Genomic DNA, 16,181 nt, shown 5'->3' with positions numbered 1-16,181 from the left:
ATGGGTTCCTCGCCAGTCACTCTTTCCTCTTAGGGCCTTTGTACTTGTCCCCTGTCTGAAATGTTTCTCCCAGATAGTTACGAAGCTGGTTCTCATTTTCTTAGGCCTTTGTTTACGTATCACCTTAGCGAAGCTTACCCTGGCCACCTTTTTGAAAATGTTGATCCCCCTCCGCTTCCAGTGCCCTACTCTTTCTCCTCTGCCTTATTTTTCTCTGTAGTTCTCTTCAGCTGATAAGTAAGCATAATACTGTATATTGATTCTCTTCCTACCTGATAATATAAATTTGAGGGCCGAAAGTTTTTGTCCTTTTTATTCTCTACCATTTCTAAGAGCCTAGTTATAAGAACTCAAATTTGTTAAACTAATTGGAAGGTTTTGAGCAGAGGATTGGTGGGCATAAAGCCCGGTTGGGGTGGGCTCAGGAGGAGAGCAGGTGGCTACACTTCTCTGAAAAGAGTTTAGCTCCAAGGGGGAGCAGGGAAGCAGGTCAGTAGTGGGATAGTGGTATGTGGGTGGAATACATGGCAGCAGGTTTGTGTGCTGGTGGTGTTCTTCAGGAGGGAGAGAGAGAATTTGCTGAGGTAGGGAAGACATGGGACGGCTGCAGAAGTTGAGTCTTTGAGGAAACGAGAGGAAATGGGATGAGAGGAAATGGGATGCGCATGCCGCTTGGAGGACTGGCTGAAAGAGGCACTTGCCACTCTGATGGGTGAAGGAGAGCAGGGAGCGTGCGGACAACGTGGGTAGGTCCCCTGAAGTGAGCATCTGGCTTCTGCATTTTCACTGCATATTTTGTGTAACTCACTAAATTATTATAAGTTACTTTTCTGGGTTGTAATTATTTGTGTAAATGAATTATTTCCTTTGTAAAAGTTCTTGAGGCTGCGAATTGATTTTCTTTTTAATCTTAAAAATTAGTATTTGCCATTTTTTGCCACAGGCACCTAAACATCGTAGTGAATTAACCATTTTTAAAAAATGATCAGTCAAGCAATAACAAAACTAAAACCAACCTAACCACCCCAGGAGCTTGCTCATGGAATGAGCCACTGAGCTGGGAGAAGTTTGGTGGTCCTTTATCCTCTGTGAATGAGGTGATCTCTTTCCTTTGTGCTCCATTCGGCTCACTTCTTCCCTTTCACCAAGGACATTCTTTTGTTTCCCATCGCTGAGGAGGGTAGAGGTGCCTAATCTTTGGCATCGCACCCAATCTGGAATCCTTCAGCAGTTCCTCTTGCAATGTTCACATTAAGAAAGCATCTAAAAGCCACATGGCTGTTTGCCAGAGCTACTGTGTTGGGAATTCTGAAATCCTAGTTCCCCAGGAGAATGCGAGCTCTCCCCTCTGACAGCCTGTATCCATAGGGAGTGTCATGGAACTGTCCCATGGTACTGCGGGAGTCTCTGGTGCCCTTTGTTTCAAAGCACCAAACTACTGTTTTGATCCATTTAGGCCTTTTAAAAATGAGGTATACATATTTAAAATTCCAATCTCACCACCACCCACAGGTAATTAATTATGTCAATTCTTTGTAAATGCAGATCCTCCTTTGTTCATCACTTCTTCCCAGTAATACCCTTTCTTAACGTTTTTCCATCCCCAAACATGAGTTACAACCCATTAATTGGATATGAAATCAGTCTGGTAGCTAATGACCAACAGTTTTTAAAAAATGGAATAAAGCCATCCTGGCTAACAGAGAAACTTCGTCTCTACTAAAAATACAAAAAAATTAGATGGGCGTGGTGGCGGGCGCCCATAGTCCCAGCTACTCGGGAGGTGTAGGCAGGAGAATGGCTTGAACCTGGGAGGTGCAGCTTGCAGTGAGCCGAGATCATGCCACTGCACTCCAACCTGGGCAACAGAGCAAGACGCCGTCTCAAAAAAAAAAAGAAAAGGAATAAAATAGAAGATAGAGCACACATAGTAAGAATGGGTATATGGGTATTTTATGAAACACTGCTTTCATTTTTCTTTGTGTTTACATAAGTGTATTTCTGCTGTGAGTCATGTTCAGAAACATTTACAGACCTCCTTCTTATCAGACTTTACATTTTGTTGCATGTAGGAAGAAATTCATCCCCAGGTCCAAGGCTTACATAGTTTAAGAGATAGAGTACTATAGATCATTTTAGAGATCTGGCTTCGAGTCCCAGCATCTTAGCTGACTGCATATTGAAACCTGTCATGTAGGGGTTTTTTTTGGCGGGGAGGAGGTCTTAGTTCCCACACCCAAGAAATAAAGTGCACGCTATTTTTTATTCCAGTGGAAAGTAAAAAGACTACTTAATGAAATACGGTTGTCCCTCCATATCCATGGGGGTTTGGTTCCAAGACCTTCTGAGAATACCAAAATCCAAGGTTGCTCACAGCCCTTAAATAAAATGGTGTCGGATTTGTCTATAACCAACGAACATCTTCCCATATACTTTAAATACTCTCTAGATTACTTATCATAGCTAATGCAATGTAAATGCTGTGTTAATAGTTGTTATTCTGTATTTTTTAAATTGTGGGTTTTTAATCGTTATTTTTATTGGTTTGTGGGGTTCTTTGGTCTGAGTATTTTCCATTTATGGTTGGTTAATCCACAGATACAGAACCCACAGATATAGGGGGCCAACTGTAATATAAATGAAAGCACTTGAAATTCTCAGAGGCAAGGAACGATTTTTTCACGGATGATCTTCAATATCTCTTTCTGCTTGTTTTGTCTGGAGAGCTTTTGCAGGAACAGGCATTTAGAAAGCCTTTGCCAGATTCCTCCCCTGTACCACTTCCTTACCTCGGGTAATTGAGTAGTGTCCTGTCTTGTTGACAGAGTGAATACCTTTGGATTTCTTGATCAGTCAACTCATTGTTTGTCCACAGGTTCTGGCTTATTCTTAGACTCTGTATATTGGGAGAGAAACCGTTAACCTCCCCCAGAAATGTTTGTAATCATACCTATGTGATTTGTATATTTTCTCTATTTTTTGATCTCATTTGTACTTAGACAAAGAGGCAGCTGAACGTCTTTCAAAAACAGTAGATGAAGCATGTCTGTTACTAGCAGAATATAACGGGCGCCTGGCGGCAGAGCTGGAGGACCGTCGCCAGCTGGCTCGGATGTTGGTGGAGTATACCCAGAATCAGAAAGATGTTTTGTCCGAGAAGGAGAAAAAGCTGGAGGTGAGTCCATTAAAAGGCAGACCCAGACTGCCCACGTTTCCCTTCCTGTAGCCCACATTAGGAGGTTTTTATTACGCTTTAATTAACAACATTTTTATCGTTTAAAAATTCATGATGTGAATTCTGAATATCCATCAGATACTGTAGTTATTTGAGCACAGTTAAAAATTGAAGTCATGTTCTTATATGTTCAGGACAGAACAAACTGGATTGTAGGAAACAAACAGTGAACTCTTAATCACAGCCTTAGGATCTTAATACTGCTTTTGTTTGAACTCATGTTTAACAAAATTATAAATTGAGGTACAAAAACAATAGCGAATCAGTGAAAACCAAAGAGTATGTTTGGTGGTAGTTGGGAAGTGCTGAAAAACATTTCTTTTAAGTCATTTGGAAGGTTTTTTTTGTTTTTGTTTTGTTTTTTGTGTGTGTGTGGTTTTTTTTTTTTTTTTTTTTTGAGATGGAGTCTCGCTGTCGCCCAGGCTGGAGTGCAGTGGTACGATCTTGGCTCACTGCCACCTCCACCTCCCGGGTTCACGCCATTCTCCTGCCTCAGCCTCCTGAGTAGCTGGGACTACAGGCATCCACCACCACGCCCGGCTAATCTTTTGTATTTTTAGTAGAGACAGGATTTCACCATGTTAGCCAGGATGGTCTCGATCTCCTGACCTCGTGATCCGCCCGTCTCAGCCCAGAATGCTGGGATTACAGGTGTGAGCCACTGCGCCCGGCCATTTGGAGGTTTATTTCTGACTTGTATCCATGCTGTGGCTGACAAGTTGTCTGCCTCCAAGATCTATCTGTAGTCAGCTCTTAAATTTCACAGTAGTATTTATATAGCACAGTTCTCAAACTGTAGAGGAAGAACTCATTTCTACCCTGGGTTGAGGACATTAGTCCAAGTGACCTTGGGGAGGGAGTTCAGAAACATTTCCTCCCTATACACTTGTTTGGCTTCGTAGTTAAGTACATGGTGGTTTACCCTCAGTGCTTGGTCCCATGGGATAACAGAGCCAGCAGTGTGAATGTTTGGGAACTTTTGCTGCCCCGGGCTGCTGCACTTCTTTTTCAGGAATGTCTGCTCTTCTTTTTTCAAGAGATATGGAAAAGAGTTGCAGCCAGTGGTTTTGTAAAGGAGGACACTTCTGAGTTAGAGAGCCGGTCATGTTGTATTTCAAGAAATACTTCTTAAATCCCTCTCAGAGTAGACAAGGGACAGGGAGAGCCATGTCACCTCCATGCTCAGGAAACATGCTCTGGCACAGAAGGAGGGAACATTGAGCTAGCTCTGAGGCTGAGATCATTGTATTTGCCTTTCAGCACGGTCATCTGACTTGAGGGGAAATGAGTGGCAGGCACTTTTTACCGTATCCTTACCTGCAGTGATTCTGGGAACTGTGTTGCATAGTGGTAGCAGGAACTTCACATTCGTAGCCTGCTTGAATGTGGAAGATGCGAAAGGGCTGTCAACATCCTACGGCTTAGATTTAGACATCGGCACTGACCAGAGATCCTAAAGGGAGTTTCACAGGCAGTACCAGACGGTCATTTATCTGAAATGCTCATCTTTCACTGAGGAAGCATTTTCAGCACTGTGCCCCGGGACTAATAAGAGAGTGTAATTAATGATTCTGGTTGTAAGTCACCATGCCATCTGTTGAACTGCCCCTTGGCGACACATTAAGGGCTTTCTCTGATCTGTCAGACATTGATTATCATGAGCAGCTGTTGTTGGGTGGAACGTGGCAAGCAACCATAGAGGGCAGAGTCTTTGAGGAGATCGGGTTGGTAGAGCTGGTTAACTCTTTGTTCTGTTTTCCCTCCCCACAGTTGCACTTTCTTCTGTGTATTGTTGGGGAATCATTCTGGTTTTTGTAGAACTAGTGGTTTGCTGGACACCACGAGAGGGCATGAAGGTGGAGAAACAGATTAGAGCTTTGGATGCGTCCTGTAACTTTCTAGTCTGTGTTGCTCTGCCTGGTTCATTCAGTGGAATGGTGTTGGCATTCCATTGCCGAAGAAGCGGAACAGGAAGGCCCCACCACTGGAACCAAAGTACAGAGTCTGAACTGAAGGTTCTTATCTCAAACCATGTCTCCCAGGCACATGAGCAGAACCATTTATTGTAAAAATAGAGCCGATTTGCTGCATTAAAGAAAGCAAATGACTAGATACAATATAAGGTTTTTTTCTGAGATGGAGTCTTGCTCTGTCACTCAGGTTGGAGTGCAGTGACGTGATCGCAGCCCACTGCAACCTCCACCTCCCAGTCTCAACCAATCCCCCGTCTCAGCCTCCTGGGTAGCTGGGATTGTAGGCATGTACTACTATGCCCGGCTAATTTTTTTGTTTTTTATTTTTAGCAGAGACAGGGATTCACCATATTGGCCAGGCTGGTCTCGAACTCCTGACCTCAAGTGATCAGCCCACCTCACAATATAAGATTTGAGAGATGGTTTTAGTTCTTTTCTTTATCCACGTTTGCGAAAAATGTAAGCAGTCTGCTCTCCTGAACCTAAGATTTTTCTCACATTCTGTAATAGACTGGTCCTGTCCCATCACATCCCTGTGGTGGTGGCCCAACTTGATAAATGTATGCCACTTGGAAGATGCATGAATACTGTGAATTCCTTCAAATTGTCCAAAAGTCTGTCTGTGTGATGGGGCAGTACATAAAGTATACCCACTTTTTTAGCATTCATTTTTGTAACACAGCCAGTCCATTTTAAAACTGCCAAATCAGAATGCTAATTAAATATTTTATTTTGTAATCCTTTCATTGCCTTCAGTGTATACATACATGGAATTCTCAGAAGTCTTTGGAGAAGTGGTTATTTGCTTGGGAGTCTGTTTTCTTCCCAAAGCTCTAATATACTTAGGTTTCTTTGTGCTTTCCTTTTAAACTTTGTATCTTACTTTATGTAATAAGCATCTTTTTCTCTTTCACTTGGGAATTTTACATCAGTGGTTCCTACATGTCAGGATAGGGCGTGTGATGATTCAGAGCCTAGGATGTAAAAGAGGGAATTACGACTCAAAGTAGGAGGTTGTGTTTCTTCCCTCCAGGAAATCATATTCTGGCATAAACAGCACAGGTGAACATAAAACCAAACCACTTGACTGTACATAATGTAGATTAAGGAGGCAGTTGGTGGTTCTGTTTGTGGTTTAAGTAAGTCCAAACTTCCCGTCAAGCAATAAAACCTTTTTGTAAAAGGAACTAGCAGTTGAAGAAGAGAAGCGTGTTTATAAATGGGGAGCAGTTAGACTGGACCAGACGGTATCTGAAGAAGGACAAAGGCAGATGTGGGAAGGAGGTGCTGGAGACCACTAGGGGGAGATTAAGGTCTGTGCTCTTTAGGAAGCTATGTATTCATTCAGGGAGTCAGCAAAGTCTGTGCCAACCAGTTTTACAAAGATGGGCAAAGTGCACCTCTCCCCTCAAGGGGCTTATGCTCGAGTCAGGGGGAAACAGCAGCAAACAAGGGGTTAAGGTAGGATTCAAGAAAGGTTGTCAGTAAGGAAAATATTCTCACTTATGTCTACACTGAAATAGACCAAGAAAAAAATGAAGATGCTAATAATAATTTGATCAGATGCTTATTAAAAATATGAGACTTACCAAATCATGGACAGTTTGTGAAACTATAATGCCTTCAGCAGGTCTCCCAAAGTTTGCTAGACTGTGTGCTCTTTGAGTGCTCTCGCAGTGCCAGGAACATATTTGTTCTTCAATAAATATTTGTTTTTTGACTGAAATCCATCACTTGATGTAACCTTTTTCTCTGGAGAAAAGGGTTTTTTTTTAGTTTGCATTAAAAGTGACTTAACAAATCTGATTTAATGATTGGTTGTAAAGAATATGTTAGTTCGGAAAGGTAACCATTTTTAGAAATTTCTGTAGGTTTTCTCCTTTGTGCTACTTTTCTTTTTTCCTTTAAGTAGAATTATGCTTTGTTTTGAGATAATCATCTTTTTTTGTTTGTTTGTTTTTGACTTTTGCTTCTGGGTGTCATGATTGACTTTGGCCTGTGATGTTGGCCCTTAAACACCAGGCAAGGGTAGAAGGAATGCTGCTGAAAATCTGTTGCTAATGTTTTTGTCATGAGCATAAGAAAACCTGGAAATGGTAAAGAAGGCATGTGGAAGGAAGCACAAATAAATAGCAGCCCAAAGAGGAGGTTAGAGAATGTGGAGGGTATAGAAGAAAGCCCATTCAAAAAGGCAGAGGCCAAAGGTACCAGAAAAGCCTTCCAGCTTCACTTCCAGAGCAAAGAGAAGCTTTGTTTGTGGTTCACAGAGGTGACTGCATTACTCCCAGATGTCTGCTCAAAGCTCATAAGACATAGTCTGAGTGGGTTGGATAGCGTTCCTGTCTTGTCAGTGTGAATAAAGCATAATATGGACATGTTCCATTAGCATGATCAGTGCATGGGGAAGAGTGTCTGTGTGTGTGAGAAAGAAACCTATTTGTACAAGTATTAAGGAAAGAAAAAATGTCAGGAACCTGCAGTTTTACCTTCTTAACTGTGATTTTTGTTTGTTTTGTTTTTTGTTTTTTGTTTTTTGAGACAGACTCTTGCTCTGTTGCCCAGGGCTAGAGTGCAGTAGAGCAATCGCAGCACACTGCCTCCCAGGCCTCAACCTCCCTAGTAGCTGGGACTACAGGTGCACGCCACCACACCCAGCTAGTTTTTGTATTTTTAGTAGAGATGGGGTTTTGCCATGTTGGCCAGGCTGGTCTCAAACTCCTGGTCTCAGGCGATCCACCTGCCTTGGCCTTCCAAAGTGTTGGAATTACAGGCATGCACCTCCTTGCCTGGCCTTAACTGCGATTTTTATTCAGATTGTGGTGTCTGACTGTCAGTGATCTAGAATTGAAAGGAGATAGTCCTGTGTTGACACACGTGCCACATGGTGCACACACAAAGATGATATGCCACACAGGGAAGAGCTCTTGAGAAATTTGTTACAAGCTGCAGATTTTAGTTAAGATGAAATTCATATAACATAAATTAACCATACACTTCAAAGTGCACAGATTTTTGTTGGCATTTAGTACATTCACAGTATTGTATCAAGTTCCACAACATAATTGTGTCTGGCTTCATTCACTTAGCATGATGTTTTCAAGATTCATCCCATGTTGTAGCATGTATCAGTACTTCATCTCTTTTATGGTAGAACACTAATCTATTGTATGGATGTGACACAGTTTATAACCTGTCTATGGACATTTGAGTTGTTTCCACCTTTTGGCTCTTATGAATAGTGTTGCTATAAACAGTCACGTGGAGGTTTTTTTGTGGCCATATCTTTTTGTTTCTCTTGGGTATGTATAGATCTAGGAGTGGAATTGCTGGGTCATGTCGTAATTCTATGTTTAACATTTTGAGGAACCATCAGACTGTTTTCCACAGCAGCTACACCATTTTACATCCCCACCAGCAATGTGCATGGGTTCCAGTTTCTCCACATCCTCATCAACATTTGTTGTTGTCTGTCTTTTTATTCTAGATGACCTAAATGTGCAGGTTTATCTCATTGTGGTTTTGATTTGCATTTTGCTAATTAGTATCGATACTGATCATCTTTCAGTATGCTTGTCAGCTGTTGATGTATTTTTGGAGAAATGTGTATTCAATTCCTTTGCCCATTTTCACATTAGGTTGTTTGCTTTTTTTGAGTTGTAAGAGTTCTTTATTCTGGATAATATACCTTGATCACATATATATTTTATCCTATAAGTTGTCTTTTCACTTTCTAGATAATATCCTTTGATGTGCAAAAGTTTTTTATTTTTATGAGTTCCAATTCATCTATTTTCGTTGTTGTTGTTGCTCATGCTTTTAATGTCACATCTAATAATCTGTTGCCAATCCCAGGTCATGATAATTTTTTTCTGTATTTTCTTCTAGGAGTTTTATAATTTTATCTCTTAAATTTAGGTTCTTAATCTGTTTGGAGTTAGTTTTTGTATGTGGTGTGATGTAGGGGGGGACCAACTTCATTCTTTTGCCTATAGATATCCGTTTGTCCCAGCACCATTTGTTGAAAAGACTACTCTTTCCTCCATTTGAATGCCTGGTACCCTTGTCAAAAATCAATTGGCCATAGATGTATTGATTTATTTCTGGATTCTCAATTCTGTTCCATTAATGTATATGTCTTTCCTATGCTGATCCCACACTATCTCCATCACTGTTGTTTTGTAGTAAGTTTTATTTTATTTATTTATTTTTTTTTTGAGACAGAGTCTCGCTCTGTAGCCCAGGCTGGAGTGCAGTGGCCGGATCTCAGCTCACTGCAAGCTCCGCCTCCCGGGTTCCCGCCATTCTCCTGCCTCAGCCTCCCGAGTAGCTGGGACTACAGGCGCCGCCACCTCGCCCGGCTAGTTTTTGTATTTCTTGGTAGAGACGGGGTTTCACCGTGTTAGCCAGGATAGTCTCGATCTCCTGACCTCGTGATCCGCCCGTCTCGGCCTCCCAAAGTGCTGGGATTACAGGCTTGAGCCACCGCGCCCGGCCCGTAGTAAGTTTTAAAATCAGGAAGTATGAGTTCTCAGAGTCCTTTTTCAGTATTGTTTTGGCTATTTAGGATTGCTTGCAATTCCCTGTGAATTTAACAATCACCTTTTCCATTTCTGCAAAAAAGGTAATTGAGGTTTTACTAGGGAATGCATTGAGTCTGCAGGTCACTTTGGGCAGTATTGCCATTTTAGCAGTGTCTCAACTCATGAACAGGGGATGTCTTCACATTTATTTAAGTCTTTAATTTCTGCTGCAGAATTTTAAAACACTCTTGGAGAGTGTCATTTACTGATGCATTGGATATTATAAAGGCCCTGTCTAGGTATCAGGACCACAGATGGGGGGCAGTGATATCACCTTTCAATAGTGTTAACCCCCACCTCTAGAAGATATGAGTATTTCTTGTATGGACTCAACGAAGTCACCAGGGCACAGTCACAACAGCAGCTTTACAAAGTAAAGTGACACATAGAGACCTGGATATCTAGGTAAAATGATTAGCAGGATTATTGAGCTGGACAGAACCTTAGAGATCGTATAATCAGACTTCTGAATTGGTGAAGAAACAGAGAGAGAGAGAGTTAGCTGCAGACCAGGATAGAGTCCAAGGCAGACATGGTAACTTCATCAGATTTGTACTTTTGTTTTTGATTTCAGAATTTTGATTCTGCAACATCAACAGCAGGAAGACATCTTACACAGAATAGTAGCCAAAGTTTAATCATTTAAACAATTTCCAAGATTCTTGTAGAGAAATGACATTTTATATGGGGTCATAAAATGGTTGCATGAAAGCATTCTAAGTGTGAAGGAACCTACTCTGCCACCGAGGTTCTAAGTACCTCCCTTGCTGTACCCATGCTCATGCTCTTGCTCTGATAGGAGGGGAGAAATTGGCTCATGAACTTAAAACTGCTGGTGTTTCTCCTCACTTGGCACCTCCCCCTTGGCTGTAATGACTACTCAGGAGTAGAGCCTCTAACTTCAGGCAACACAGCTGGGAAGGGGGAAATGGTTCAGACTCCAACATTGCCTTATGACTCTTCATATTTCTGTTTGATTGTGGTTATAACAACTTGAGAAATTCTTTGGCTACAGTTGAGGGAGCGCTAAACCAAAACGATGGCAGATTGTTGTTTTTGGCAGCACCTCCCTGCAGGGTGCAGATGGTCAGAAGCTTTTCTTTCAATATTAGGCTAGGCAGTAGGGGGAGATAGAGAGCTCCTTTTTTGTGAACTTTGGAGTAAATTCGTCTACCCTGTGATGATCAAAGCCAGTAACTCAGTGTCCTATCATGGTAAGGACAGATGGGAGCAGGTGATCTAATCGTCATTTTAGGTAAGAGCCCTTGGGTTTATATGAGCAGTTCAGGGTCACAGAGGAAGCCAGTGAGGACCAGGATCTTCTGACTCCTAACTACAGTGATCATCCACTGTGTTCCCCTGGGATCTGAGAGGCCCTGCCTAGTGCTGGCCCCCTCCTCTCAGTCCTCTAAACTCACTGCCCTTCCATAGTATTCAACTCTGTCCTCTCTAGGCTAGCAGCTCTGTCAGCACCCAGGTTGTTAGAATAGTTGTTGAAACAGGTCAGTCTGCTGCCAAGTGATTATGGGGCCTTGCACTCAGTCCCTTCCCACGAAGCGGGCCATAGTGTGCTCACTGCTCTCCCTTGCCTTTTCATCCCCTACTTTGATATGGGAGCCTTTTTTTTTAGTTGATGCGTGGGCTTCTGTGAGCGATTTGGAGTTCCTTGGATTTCTTTTATTCATTTTAGTCTGCTGACCCTATTGCTCAGGCCCAATTTATAGCTGGAGCTTTTATCTCGGGTGTGTGTGTGTTTCTTTATTACAGTGTGAAACCTATGATTTTTTCACCCCAGGAAAGTAATGCTGCATTATAATGTACTTCATATACTCAGTGACCTAAGAACATGATTTGCTAACATTTGAGACTTTGCGACTTTACATTGAAAAAGTGACACGGTTTTAAAGCTTTCCCAGCAAGAATTCATGCTTTTAGCCATAGTACCATTTTCATATTTGTAGCCCAACTTTTGTAGGCAGTGTAACCCCTGCTTGATGGAACTGAGTTTCAGCTGGTGTATGTGGCACTCATTTTTCATATTTATGAAATGCATATACATATGAAGTTAAAACAGCACCTGGGCCTCTTATTACTCCTGCCTGCCAGAACATTCACTCCCATTCAACTAGTACTCAGGGTTTTTTTTTTTTTTTTTATAAAAATAATACATCAGAGGAAACTTAGCAAATAAGTATAAAGAATAAAATTAGTCTCATTACCCAGAGATAACTGTTTTTAATTTTTGCATATTTCCTTTTCCTCTTAGTTTAAAAATTAAACTGAATGATAACGTGCAGATAGTTTTCTGTCATGCTTTTTTCTTAACATGATTATTTTCCCTTGTAAATAAAAACTTTATAAACATTGTAAATGATTGCTTGAATACCTGTGGTTGGATAGTTAATGATTATTTGTATTAGCACTTGTATGTTTCTGTCTCTGTCTCTTAGCTTTAGGCTAACTTTCAGTATTTGGATTATTTTCTTCCTGTAGATTTCTAGAAGTGGTTCTATGTATATGTGCAGATGTCTGCTTGTCTTTTAAGTACACTGAAGGTCATATACATTTCACGGTCTCTGACACCAGAATGCATTCCTGCTGTAGGAGTTCCTGTCTTTTCCAAAGCAACTTAACCAATCTAGGACTTCATTGAGCTTATTTTGTATAAACCTCTATACAAGTTAAGGATTAGTCTTTTGTTTTATGAAGGAGTAAACATGGAATAGTTTAATTAGACTAATGGAGCTCTCTTCTGGCTTTTAAATGATCTTGTTTACATTTGAGACAGCTGTGTGAAAATAGCACAGACTTCTATAACATTGACTTAAGTGAGCATAATTTTGAGAGCAAGTTTCAGATTGCAGAAATTTGAGCTGCCTATTTGACCTAGTGGACGCATGTTATTTTGAGCAAGATTCTATTTTAGTCTTTATAAGTGTTCCTACTACCGTTAAGGTGGGCTTTCTACTGCCACTTAAAATTGGGATTTTGAAGAAAGTTAAAATTGGATTGTGGCATCCTTTACAATCTTGGAAGTGAATCTCTGACTTTTTCTGTCTCTAAAATGTTAGACTTGAAATAGATCAGAAAGAGTCATTTTCTGAGGTCAGGCAAAGTATTCTGGTTATAATCAGGAGTCAAGTGAAACCTTTGCAGATGAAAGCCATGAGCCCCAAAGATATGGCATGCTTTATGTGAAGAGGGTGGTACTAGCCAGCTGTCATGATGGCTGTGCAAGCCTCCTTATTTGTTTTTTTCCTTATTCAGGTCCTTTATCTTTAAACATCTGTAAGAAGAAGTATGGTCAGCTCTCTTTGCTTAATTCAACCAGTAGCTACTTTGAGAATTTCAAGCACAATAACTTAGCAAACTTCAACCCAACAAAAACTAACCAGCAGCCTTTCTGAGAATTCTTGGGGTTGGAACAGTAATTATGAATGGACACATCCCACTTTTACTCATGATATTCTTTTCCCAGCCCTTTCCTTTTGCTTACAGTATGTCTGTTCTGCGGGGCATAGACTCAGTAGGAATTGTTCCCTTTAAGATACCATTACCCCAATTATGGTATAGTGATGATGATCTGCTTTGCATATTCCAGGTTCTTTCTGGCTTTTTCTATTGAAGCCAGTTGTACTCCCAGCCTTTTTTCTTTGATGTGGCTTTTCATTGATAAAGTAACAATTTACCTTCCTGGGACAGCAGATTCCAACACCTTAACTAATCTGAAGTTGTTAGCTTCTGCCTTCCCTTGTCACATGGGACCTTTAGGGCCAATTTATTTTCCTGTCCGCGTGAGAAGTCTCCAGTAAACGAGCCGAAGGTCCTCAGCATGTAGCATGCTTTGTCTCTCCAGTGTTTAAAAGAAATCATCACATTCACATGAGCATACCCTCTGCACCACCCTCCCTTTATAACTGCCACCATATCCACTTCCCTTGCTGCCTCTGCGTCTCAGCCTGTTGAAGCTTGGCATGCATGTCTACATTCCACCCAAGTGGCTGTCTTCAGAATTTCCCTCTTCCCCCCCACCCCCGCCCCCAGTGGTCTAATCTCAAAACTCAAAAGGTACTTCCTAGTCTCTGCCTCTTGGCTCCCTTTCTCTTTTTGGCCCTCTCTGCAGTATTTAATACTACTGTATTACAATGTGTTTGCCTTTTCTGGTTTCTGTGTACCACCCTCTGCTGGTTCTTCTGCTTTTTCATCTTTCAATAAGCTTTTCTCCATGCCTGTATTGTAAATGTTGCCATTCCTTTAGCCTTTTCTCATTCTGGACCTTTTTTTTTCTTTTTTTTGAGATGGAGTCTTGCTCTGTCGCCCAGGCTGGAGTGTAGTGGTGCAATCTCGGCTCACTGCAGCCTCCACCTCCTGAGTTCAACCAGTTCTCCTGCCTCAGCCTCCTGAGTAGCTGGGATTATGGGTGCACGCTACCACGCCTGGCTAATTTTTGTATTTTTAGTAGAGACGGGGTTTCACCATGTTGACCAGGCTAGTCTTGAACTCCTGAGTGAGGAAATACTATTTGATATGAGATACAAATGGTGAATGGGAATTAACTAGGTAAAGATAACTGATGGAAAGTAAACAAGGGGAAGTGTGTCCTGGGCAGAGAGTGGCAACAGCATATGTAAAGCCTGAGATCAAAGGCCGAGTGCAGACAAGATGCCATGGGACACAACAAGAGATGTGGCTGAGGAGGTCAGCAGGGGTCAAGTCATGGGGCCCAGGAAGGGGCCAGGCCACCAGCTGGGCCCACGGTCTTTTTTTTGTTTTTTTGAGACAGCCTGCACTCTGTCGCCCAGGCTGAAGTGCAGTGGCACGATCAAGGCTCATTGCAGCCTTGGCCTCCTGGGCTCAAGTGATCCTCCTGCCTCAGCCTCCCCAGTAGCTGGGCATGAACCACCATGCCCAGCTAATTTTTAAATTTTTGATAGAGACGGGGTTTTGCCATGTCGCTCAGGATGGTCTCAAACTCCCGAACTCAAGCAATCTGCCTGCCTCAGCCTCCCAAAGTGCTGAGATTACAGGCATGAGCCACTGCACCTGGCCACTGGGCCCATATTCCAAGAACTAGGAATAATGAGAAGCTATTTAAATGTTTAAACAGGGGAATGACATGCTCAGAGCTGCATTTTGAACACATCACAGGGCTGCCTTGTGAAGAATGGATTCTAGGGCGTAAGAGCAGATGTAGATGATCAGTAATGAGGCTACTGCAAGAATCCAGGGGAGAGGTGATGGCAGAGTGGACTAAGGTGATGGAAGTGGAGACAAAGACGCAGAGAAGGGAGGCAGATTCACGAAAAATTGAGAGGGAGCAAAAACCACGCTGGCGTGGCGCCTGCTCAGCTATGGAAGATGGTGGTGGGAGGTCAACCTGGCAGAGGCATAGGAGAGGAACTGAAGGAGAGGCTGCGACAGGGAGGCCAAAGCAACAGATCTGAGCACTGAAAAAACTCAGGATAAACACTAGATGAGGCCTAGTGTCTGATTTTGATGGATGGCGCTGCCACTCTCCAAGCCAAGGAAAGAGAAGGAAAGGAGAGGTGACCAAGTTTTAAAATTCTGTGATTTTTTTTTCCCCAGTATTCCAGGTAGACTTTTAAGGAAAAAGAGGTGCCCTTGGTCAAAGACCCTTTCCTTTTCTCAAGGCAGCTTCTAGTAAATATGCTAAATTTTAAGGATATAGTCAACTGGTTTCTGGGAGAAAGGATCTTGCATCCCATTAATTCTTTTTCTTCAACTCTGCATGTCTTTTCCTGACGTATTATAAATCAGGAAGATTAAGTATTGCTCATAAAATAATAGAATATGGGAGGGGTGAGAATTTCAAGCACAGTAACTTTGCAAACTTCAACCCAACAAAAATTTACCAGCAGCCTTTCTGAGAATTCTTGAGGTTGGGACAGTAATTATGAATGGACACATCCCACTTTTACTCATGATATTCTTTTCCCAGTCCTTCCCTTTTGCTCACAGTATATCTGTTCTGCGGGGCATAGACTCAGTAGGAATTGTTCCCTTTAAGATACCATTACCCCAATTATGGTGTAGTGGTGATGATCTGCTTTCTCCATCAGATCTGTTGATTTAAATGGAACAGTTTAGCTAGTGCCTGTTCTCACCCAAGCTTCCCCCATGCCATAGGCATTGTTTCATTCCCATCTCATATATAGGAGCCCAGTGAGTTTGTCACATGTTATATCCTAGGCACATGGAAGTGTAGGATATGAACTTGGATTTTCTTTTTTTTTTTTTTCTTTCCAACTTTTATTTATTTTATTTATTCAAGGGGTACATGTTCAGGTTTGTTACATGGGTAAATTGTGTGTCACAGGTATTTGGTGTACAGATAATTTTGTCATCCAGGTAATTGGCGTTGTACCTGATAGG

The 16,181-nt window shown here is 41.9% G+C and overlaps 1 protein-coding gene across 2 annotated transcripts in view; it reads left to right on the top strand.

The window, feature by feature from the left end:
• Nucleotides 1-16,181, top strand: part of RPRD1B (regulation of nuclear pre-mRNA domain containing 1B) — a 58,729-nt gene that overhangs the window by 29,852 nt on the left and 12,696 nt on the right. For both annotated transcript variants that reach the window (XM_025398322.1, XM_025398321.1), the window contains one exon: nucleotides 3,000-3,175. In XM_025398322.1, the coding sequence (XP_025254107.1) occupies nucleotides 3,000-3,175 (176 nt within the window). The remainder of the gene's footprint in view (nucleotides 1-2,999; nucleotides 3,176-16,181) is intronic.

Source organism: Theropithecus gelada, chromosome 10, assembly GCF_003255815.1.
Source record: "Theropithecus gelada isolate Dixy chromosome 10, Tgel_1.0, whole genome shotgun sequence".
Classification (NCBI taxonomy): domain Eukaryota; kingdom Metazoa; phylum Chordata; class Mammalia; order Primates; family Cercopithecidae; genus Theropithecus; species Theropithecus gelada.
The sequence above is the reverse complement of the archived record's forward strand: the minus strand, read 5'-3'. Positions and strand labels throughout refer to the sequence as shown.